This window comes from Haliotis rubra, unplaced genomic scaffold (assembly GCF_003918875.1).
Source record: "Haliotis rubra isolate DU_JTF1 unplaced genomic scaffold, ASM391887v1 Scf403, whole genome shotgun sequence".
NCBI classification, from domain to species: domain Eukaryota; kingdom Metazoa; phylum Mollusca; class Gastropoda; order Lepetellida; family Haliotidae; genus Haliotis; species Haliotis rubra.
Window position 1 is genome coordinate 388578 of NW_025767084.1, and position 10381 is coordinate 398958.

General features: G+C 40.1%; 1 protein-coding gene across 1 annotated transcript; it reads left to right on the forward strand.

Moving 5' to 3' along the window:
- Positions 1 to 1321: 1321 nt before the first annotated feature.
- LOC124287636 lies at positions 1322 to 5843 on the forward strand. The gene is made up of 5 exons (XM_046724135.1): positions 1322 to 1492; positions 3230 to 3313; positions 4345 to 4374; positions 4835 to 5048; positions 5813 to 5843. The coding sequence occupies exons 1-5, from the start codon at positions 1414 to 1416 to the stop codon at positions 5841 to 5843; spliced, it is 438 nt and encodes a 145-aa protein (XP_046580091.1). The 5' UTR covers positions 1322 to 1413.
- Positions 5844 to 10381: the final 4538 nt, after the last annotated feature.

Here is a 10381-nt window from a genome sequence, read left to right on the forward strand (position 1 = left end):
GCGGTGACTTTCTCTACATTGACCTATTGTAGATTTACCTACGACATTTTATCTATATATAGCATGTGAAATAGTCTTTAGAGATTTATGTTTTTAGTGTAGAAATCATTACGTGGCATCTATATACCTCGAAAGAGTGAGTGAGTTTAGTTTTACGCCGCAATCAGCAATAGTCCAGCTATATGGCGGCGGTCTGTAAATAATCGAGTCTGGACCAGACAATCCAGTGATCAACAGCATGAGCATCGATCAGCGCAATTGGGAACCGATGACATGTGTCAACCAAGTCAGCGAGCCTGACCACACGATCCTGTTAGTCGCCTCTTATGACAAGCATAGTCGCCTTTTGTGGCAAGCATGGGTTGCTGAAGACCTGTTCTACCCCGGATCTTCACAGGTCAACTCGAAAGAAGGTTTACACCAACCCTTTTGCACCCGCATACACTGATACACTAATAAAAAATATAGTTTCGCTAAAAGGAAAATGTGTGAAAACATGTACAAATGTGCGGTGGAATTTAATATTTTGATACTTGATACACGTGCAGATCCGGGTTAGAATTGGTCTTCTGCAGCCAATGCTGTCGTAAAAGACAAACGGGATCGGGTGGTCTGGCTCGCTGACTTGGTTGACACATGTCATCGTATCCCATTTGCGTAGATCGATGCTTATGCTGTCGATCACTGGATTTTCCGGTCCAGACTCGATTATTTACAGACCATCGCCATATAGCTGGAATATTGCTGAGTGCGGCGTTAAACAACAACCAAATCAGCTACTTGAAATCATGTATGCTGAAAGTTATGCATTGGTTCCATGGCATGAAAGCGGTAACCCTAAGGTGATCGTTCCTGAAAGACTTACGACTGTCGTAGCGCTATGGTGATCGTAACGCTAAGGTGATCGTAACTCCCATACTTTAACATAGACTTACGACTGTCGTAGCGCTACGATCGCTTTGAGGAACGGGACCCAGCTGTATATAGGCCTATATGGATCACATCCCAAAAGATCACTTTTTCTCTGACAGGTTATTTACTTTTTGAGTGAAGTCACAATATAATTTCACTTATATTTGTGTTCGCTCCTCACACTGAAGACCCGGGTTCGATTCCCCACATGGGTGAAACTCTATGAAGCCCATTTCTGGTGACCCCGGCCGTGATATTGCCGGAATAAAACTAAGCGGCGTAAAACTAAACTCACTCACTCACCTATATGCCGTTGGGTGCAGGTAAAAATTAAACACTGTTTGCACGAATACACATTTGCCATCCAATTAGGAGCGTGCGCGTATCGCTGTGACATTCAGCACGATTTTCACGTGCGAAAAGTGGACCGTATTTTTAGACTGAGTGGCATGTTGGTGTGTCTGCTCGTTTCGGGCGTTCATTATACAGAAGTGAAACGACATGCGAAAGTTAGCGAAGAAAAGGATTTTATCAGTCGTAGTTGGATGTACGGCGCTGATATGTGTACTTTATGTTAGAGGTAAGTACTTATTGTTTGGAGTGACTATTGATGGGGAACAACTATTGCGATTGCGATAGTCTATTGCGAACAATTATATTTTTTCTCCTTGAATATATTCTCATTTGAAGTCATTTATAATAAGATTATTACAAGTAATTGTTATGATATGGAAGCAGCTCTAGTCTGGACCAGTGAGTGAGTTGGGTGATACGCCGCTTTTATTCCAGCAATATATCAGACCGCTTCCGTGGTGTAGTGGGTAGAGCGTCCGCCCGGAGAACGGAAGGTCGCGGGTTCGATCCCCGACCGCGTCATACCAAAAGACGTTAAAATATGGTACTTGTTGGTCCCTGCCTGGCGCTCGGCATTAATGGGTACAACAAGGACTGGTCGGCTCGGAGTCAGTATAATGTGTCTGAGTGGGGTATTCATGCTTCACTGCGGCATGGTATCTCAGTGGGCTGGCACTATAAAACCAGCTTCAGTCTGGACTAGTACAAGCAGCCGCACATACACATACACACGCATGCACGTCGTCATATGAGCGAAATATTCTCAAGCACGACGTAAAACCCAATTTCACCTCTCCTCGCCTCGCCTCACCTCCAGCAATATATCAGCGAAGGACACCTGAAAGACGTTGTACCCATGTGAGGAATCGCACTCGGCGAGCGAGCGATGTAATCACAAGGCTACTCCACCACCCTGAGTCTAGACTAATGTCTGAAACTGTCGAAAGGATAATATAGTTATATAGTTATCTTACAATCAAATTATTTTAGGTGATCCATTGAGGTGCCTTTGCAGATGTTTTTGACGGATGACACTAGTGACGCTTAAACAAAGAGAGAGTGAGTGAGTTTAGTTTTACGCCACTTTTAGCAATATTCCAGCAATATCGCGGCGGGGCACATCAGAAATCGGCTTCACACATTGTACCCATGTGTGGAATCGAACCCGGGTCTTCGGCGTGACAAGCAAACGCTTTAACCACTAGGCTACCCACCGCCCCCTCAAACAAAGTGGTGTTATTACTGTTTTATAATGATTGATAACACATGCTTATGGAAGAATCGGAATTGATGGAATATTGTCTATTGGTGACAACTGTAACATTTGGGGCTGGGCAAAAATTATCGATAATCGGAAACATCGTCCATAGAATTGATGATTATTGATATGGAAATTGTGTTATCGATAATATCAAACATTAACTTTTGTGATAGAATTTCTTTTAATTAACTCACAATATAAGTTAGGTCTTAAGTCATGGACTGCTTCTAAATTATGTTCAGGATGCTGTTGTGTTCGTAATCCATGCGGGCGGTGGGGTAGCCTAGTGGTTAAAGCGTTGGCTTGTCACGTCGAAGACCCGGGTTCGATTCCCCACATGGGCACAATGTGTGAAGCCCATTTCTGGTGTCCCCGCCGTGATATTGCTGGACTATTGCTAAAAGCGGCGTAAACCTAAACTCACTCACTCACCAATATGATACACGTCCCGTACGAACATCACTTCCGGTATTCCCACACTAAGTTGATATGCCTTGACTTTCATCCAAATACTGTGCAGGGGCAGTGGGGGTAGCCTGGTGGTTAAAGCGTTCGCTCGTCACGCCGAAGACCCGGGTTCGATTCCCCACAATGTGTGAAGAAACTTTCTGATGTCCCCGCCATAATATTGCTACAAGCGGCGTAAACCAAACTCACTCAAGTACCGTACAAATCCGACTTACTAAATCTTCTGTTCCGCAGACAACACGGGGACAGAGTATCTGCCATATTCCTTTCCTGCGGTCAAGACAACCGAGACACCGAGACGAGTCACCTCTAACAAAGGTGAGATTCGGATGTTAGACGCTGTTCACGACGTAATGGTACGTGACGTCGACGTCAACGTCGGGGCTGATGCATAATTCTCACAGCACCGCACAACGTTCAGGCAAAGTTTTCATAGAACGTGGGAGAACGTTTTGTACTATTGTTGTATTGTACACAAATGAAATAAACCATTGGCATCGAGTTGTTGTCAAAAAAAATAAATAGCAGTTTTAGAGAAAAAAAACCAAGGCTAACAGTAGCGGCATTGACGCATTGCAGTACCCTCTACATTTTTTTATTGATTGTTAGGGTGCAAGGTCTCGCGCACGATGAAAAGCGTGATCACTTGACCGGTAAAATTTACAAATGACCGGTATTTGAAATGCCAGCCGGTCACAATGTCCAGCTATAAAAAAAAATGCCAGCGGAAACACTGCTGGGCTCGTAAATATATTTCAGGAGAAAAAGCATATTTGATCTGTGGTTTTTGTTGTTGTTGTTGTTTGTTTGTTTGTTTTGTTTTTTGTTGTTGATTAAACTTTTGTTTTTTATATTGTATATATAGTGTAAATTTAATATGTTCGTAATTGTCTTTAGGGACACGAAATAAACTTCTATAATTATGATCACGGGCTCGTATTTCGTTTGCAAAACTGAGTTCTAGCAACACGATATGCACAAGAAATTCGTAATTCCGGGTCATTTCTGGCAGCAATAAATATAGTTAATAGGTAATTCCTTTATGTAAGTCTTCCTAATTCAGGCAGAGACGATTGCGTAGCCTAGTGGTTAAAGCGTTCGCTTGTCACTCCGAAAACCTAGGTTCGATTTCCTACATGGGTATAATCATTGAAGCCCATTTCTGATTTCCTCCGCCGTGATATTGCTGGAATATTGCTAAAAGCGGCGTAAAACTGAACTCGTCCACTTACTCGCTCATTTTTAATGCAGATATAAACCACATAATAGTTGGTATAAATCACATGGCTCCAGGTTGTATGATTCTGTTGTTCTACCCTAAGTAATCACAATGGTTGCATCTTTTCCAGAGTCCGTAGGCCTCTTCGCACAGTTTTCAGGTACGTAGACACGTCTGGTACGCCGTGAAGATCTGGGTTAGAATTGATCTTCAGTAACTCATGTTTGTCGTAAGAGGCGACTAACGGGATCGGGTTGACTTGGTTGACATGTCTCCGTTCCCAGTTGTGTAGATCGATGCTCCTGTTGATCACTGGATTGTCTGGTCCAGACTCGATTATTTACAGACCGCCACCATATAGCTGGAATATTGCTGAGTGTGGCCTAAAACTAAATTCACTCACTCACCTATTATTGCCAAATGTCAACCCATCTTCAAAGTGAAATGTTTCGCCCCTTGTGTTTGTGATGGGATGGATGTGGGCTGCTGGAGATAGGAATGCAATGGGGTTTAATGTTTCAAGTATATCCTCCTGGGTTTGTCAGGTGATGATAACACATTCGACAACGACATTCATTCACTCGGAAAAGTGTAACTTTTAATTTTATTACCTTCCGCAGGCCTCTTTAACCGTTCTCTCCCTTGCAACTCGACCAAATCCTGTCGACCCAAAGCTCGCACAAAGGTCATTCTGCTCACGTACATGCGCAGTGGCTCAACCTTCACAGGAGACATCCTTTCTGCGCACCCGGATGTGTTTTACTTCTTCGAACCACTTCACTTCCTGGTCCAGGAGAAACACACTGTATTCGATTATTTGCGAAAACGGAAATTGTGAGTCAATTAATTTTCTTATTTTACTTTTGTACACTTTTGTTTCCTACAAAGTCAGTGTCTAGAATGGTCTATTTAATTGATTCCCTTTGTTCCCATTAACTACTGAGGATGGTATTAGTCGTATGTATGTTTTCTGTTTGTCCTAAGATCCGCTGTACATAGTGGGTTCGAATCCCTGATTTTCCAAATCTGATCTTGTCTGCAATGCAGCATTATAGATCGTTCGGTTCGCCGCTGATAATGAGATAAGGTGCCACGACCAAATTGAAGTACTGTTCGTCAAAGCTGCGTTAACTTCAACTCAACAATAGTGAGTGAATATGGTTTTACGTCGCTTTTATCAATTTTCCAACAGTAACAGGGACAGTAGAAATGGCCCTCGCGAACGCTCTACCCACAAGGCTACCCACAGTCCCTGTTCTTGTATAGTAGTTAAAGCGTTCGTTCGTCACGCCGAACACCCGGTTCGATTCCCCACGTTTACAATGTGGGAAGCCCATTTCTGGTGCCCAGCGCCGTGATATTGCTGGAATATTGCTAAAAGTGCCGTAAAACCCAACTCACTCACTCATGTGGTTTATCGTCAGAGTGGTGTTAAGATGGTCATATGTATGTCACCTGATTGAAACAGGGTCGTCGTGCCCTCGTGTGGTATTGATCACGTTGTAAACCGATCGTGTATATGACCCAGACTGAACATCCCCCGCTGTGATATAATTTATATGACGGTTGAGGGCCAATACATATTATGTGCATTTCAGTCGATATCACCATCGCAACACAACTCAGTAAGTTCCACATCACCTTCACATTCAAAATGGGCGGTGGGGTAGCCTAGTGGTTAAAGTGAACGCACGTCACGCCTAAACCCCAGGTTTTATTCACAGGCCCTCGTGTCTTTGCGAGGATTAAAGATTCTATAAAATATATACAAAAATTTGAGATGACCCCCGACTCAAAATGCTTCACAATACAATACATTATGACAAGGCCGGACACTTAGGTGTAGCCCACCCGACTGCTTTGCCGATCGCTACACTACCATCGCATGCAATCGATTAAAACTTGATGTTGACATAAATTAAATGAAAATATGTGGCACCTTAGTGTGACTTGTTCATGTCATGGAATTATGATACTTATTCGAACATCATCTGATCAGAAACTGGGGGAAACGGAAAGGCTCAGAGCACGCGTTATGGTCATGTTAGCAGACCTACAAGAGCGTTAGTAGGCGTTCATTTTTTTGTATTATGGCGTAAAGCGGCGTAAAACTGAACTTCCTTTCAGTATGCAGCTGCTACCCTTTGGAACTCTCCCTTTGATCTAAAACTAAAGTACTGTCGGAAAGAGGAAAAAACTTTTTTTTCACATTTATATCTACAATTTATGAAGTTAATATGTGAAATATCTGTTAAACTCAGTTCGGCCTAACTACAGTCTCAGTGGTAGGGAGATAGGAAATGTGAAAAGAGGACTTTACTGAGGAGAGATTAGTGCAAAGCTGAGCAATGCGAGTCCAAAGCGACTTATTTAGAACAGACCATGGCTTTATGCAAATTAGGGTGCGATGATATTGTATTTCAAAGGACACTTATTAAATGCTTTTTTTGAAATTAGACTTAGCTTCATTATAAACGATAGCTGACGTAAAAAATACAAACTTTAATACTGAAACTATTAAGGATGTAGCTACCATGGAGAAACAGGTAGGAGGGGTCTTCTCAAAAGCAAAACCAGGACAAGTGTCACAGACGGTGATTGGGGTCGTACTCGTGGATAGAGATGTCAGCTAAGATATGATAATCACGACACTTACCAATTGTACATGTACCCTTAAAAAAGAAATTAGTTTTTAGAAGAATTTGCGTTAGTTTAAGAGCAATTTTTTCATGTAATGTCAATGGTTAAAAGGTGACAATTCACACGTCTATAAACAAAGAGTTCGCCAACACAACAGCTGCCTTTATTGTGTTTCTGTTTACTTGAGTCCAAACGATGGCATCAAAGTCAGAACTTTGTTTGGCCACCATTGGCAGAAATTACTGCTCGGCACCGACTGGATAAGTCGACGAAGTCGCTCTTGGAGAATTCTTCCCCCACTCTTCCTGCAATGCGATGGCCATGTATGGAAGTGTCTGAGACGTGTTTTGACGTTGACGTACACGTCCATCGAGTTCATCCCATAAGCGTTCTATCGAGTTTAGGTAGTGGCCAGACACTGACGTTAGAATTTTTTTATTTATTATTATTGGTTCCCAGGATTACAATGTCATATGTACAAAAGTTATGTACAGACAGATGGATGACGTACAGGTAGTACCTCAATATCATATTAATACACATATATAAGTCAATAAAAGAGAAATATGACCTCAGGTAAATACGGATACATTTTAAATTCATCAAAGTACTGGGAAGAGAAGACCCCATTTATGATTGAAATGTTCTATTTTATTATTTCTTTTGCGTATATGGTTTTCCACAAAGGAATCTTTCAAAGTTTTTATAAAATAGAGTTGTGTCTGAATACGTAAATGTGTCTTTTTGCTGCAATGATGATGTGATTTAGTAATATATTATGATGTAGAGTACCAAACCAAACCATATGTTTTGATAATAGCAATGGATGAGGGTATAAATTTTAAAGCCAAATTTTTAGGTTTTTCCAAAAGTTTGTGTCTCCTGACATTCCCAGTACACATGACAAACACTCTCATTTAGATCATTGCAGAAACAACATAGACTGCTATCAACTTTTTTCATTTTAAGCAATTCTCTTTTTGTATAAATAACACCTTGTAGAAATCTATATTGAAAATCTATAAGTTTTGTGTCTTGCAATCCTTTTCTGTATGCTGTAAATGTATTTTTCCAATCAAAGTCTGTTTCAGGAAATAGCAGCTGCCATTTATTACACATATTTGGGTGTATATCATTGGAAATAAGTTTCTCATAAAAGTCCTGCAGCCTTTAGATGTTTTTACTAGATATATCTGACATTGGTTAATATTTAAATCCCTGACTGGTATTTAATGACAGTGGCTTAGAGTATTTTTGCAAGAGTCAGGTTATACATGTAGTAAATATCTATAATCTTAAAAAGTGCCTTTGATACCATATATTTCTTTTAAAGATTATATTGACAATAATCCAGTTTCATCACAAATATCCCTAATATTTATAATCCCTTTATTTGCCCAGTTCTTTATGAAGTTTAATGAATTTTTAAAATTACGATTAAACCATAATGGTTGGGATAGAATTTCATTAATGTTATTTGGGTCAATATAATGTTTTTTGTAGAATAGTTGCCATGATTTTAGCACATCACGCCAAAAAGAATTTTCAATCTTAAAGTAAGTTTCAGAATTTGCTCCAAAATTAAATATGTCTTTGAAAGGTATATTGCATGGATTATCTTTATCACCTCTTTTGAAATACCGTCTTAAAGAAGATAATTTCAAAGCGTCTATAAATGTTTTTGTATCAATCATTCTCAAACCTCCTTCTTCATAGTTGTTTTTAATTACATTTCCTTTTTATTTTATTTTTATCATTCTTGTCATTCCAAATAAATATTAAAAAACATTTTTCAAGGGACGTGATAAATTCTGCTGGTGGGTTGGGCAAGGAATTGAAAATATGGACCAATTTGAAGATTGCTAGAGTTTTTATTACTGTTATTTTACCAATAAGTGTTAAATTTTATTTTTCTCCAAGATGCTAAGAGTCTATTAATTTCCTCCAGTCTCATTCTGGTGTTGATTACCCATAAGTCTTCAAGATCTGGTGTAAATTTAATACCTAGTACATCAAATTCACCAATTACCCATTCAATTCTCAGATCGTTACATATTTTATCCATAGATTTAGCTTTGGATCCAATCCAGATTGCTTTTGATTTATCTAAATTAATTTTCAAACCTGACATTTTGTAAAACGTATTAATTGTGTCAATAGCAGAGTACAAACTCTCTTCAGTTCCATCAAGAAATAGTTCAGCATCATCGGCATATTGATCCAGTTTATATTCATTATCATTGATGACAATACCTTTGATGTTTTCATTATTTCTTATCATGCAACCAAGAATCTCAGCCACAAAAAGGAAAAGATATGGGGATAGTGGGTCTCCCTGTCTATATCCCCTTTCATTTGCAAAGAAGTCGGATAGATTGCCATGTTGGATAACACAAGATGTTGTTTCATAAGTTAATATATTTATCCAACTTATCATTTCAGGGCCAAATTCAAGTTTATGTAAAACCAGGTTGATAAAATCTTTTGAAACAGGGTCAAACGCTTTTTCAAAATCAATCAGAATCAGCAGACCAGGAATGTTTTGTTTCTTTGTTTCAAACATTATATCATATAACAATCTTGTATTTTCACTAATAGTCCTACCCGGTATAAAACCAGTTTGGTTAGAGTGAATAAGTTCATCTAAAGTAGTTTTTATTCCATGTGCAATGCAGGAGCTGATAATTTTATAAATAACATTAAGTAAAGTGATTGACCTCCAATTTTTAAGATACTGACGTTAGAATTGACAAGGTAGCGGACCGTGACGCGTGCTGTATGTGAAGTTGCACTGTCATGCTTGAACAACTCCCTCTGTCGGTCCATAATCGGAAACATGTCACGTGCAAAGACTTCGTTGATGTACCAATTTGCTGTCAAATTCCCCTGAACCACCACTAAATCAGATCTTTGTGTGCTGGATATCCCACCCACACCATGACCCGAAACTGTCGACCTGTCGAATGCAATTAGGGGCAAAACGTTCATTTCTTCGGCGGTAAACACGCTGTCTTCCAGAAGAAGAAATTGTGATTCATCACTGAACCCGACTCGCCTCCAGTTTGTAAGGTTCCAGTGCCGGACTCGATTGTTATTGCCATGGAAGTCTCTCAAAACAGAGGCGATAACTGGCCTTCTTGGTCGAATCCCCACTTCATGCAATCGATTCCTGACAGTGTAGTCTCAAACCAGGGATGCGTTGTGCAGTCTCCACGGCTGTGGCAAGACGATGACGCAAGTGAGTAATCCGGATGTAGCGGTCCTAGCTTGAGTGGAAACTCTTGGACGGCCACTGCTCGAGCGGAATTGGTCTGCAGGAAACGATCAAGTTTTTATCCTGGTGACCGGCTGATTCTGATCCTGTCATAAGCGTTGTTCCATCCTTTTTCCGTACGGAGAAACAGCTAAAGTACTCACGGAAATAGAAATAAAACGGTTTTGGGCGTTTATTTCGTAGTTTTGAACACAACTAAAGTTTGATTATTAGATATTCTATGACTATCGTTTTTCCCAACTTTTGTTTTTAA

Coding starts and splice junctions, on each gene's coding strand:
- LOC124287636 (XM_046724135.1), top strand. CDS start 1,414: ATGCGAAAGTTAGCGAAGAAAAGGATTTTATCAGTCGTAGTTGGATGT. Junction 1,493..3,229: donor ATGTGTACTTTATGTTAGAG/GTAAGTACTTAT, acceptor TCTGTTCCGCAG/ACAACACGGGGACAGAGTAT. Junction 4,375..4,834: donor CCTCTTCGCACAGTTTTCAG/GTACGTAGACAC, acceptor TACCTTCCGCAG/GCCTCTTTAACCGTTCTCTC.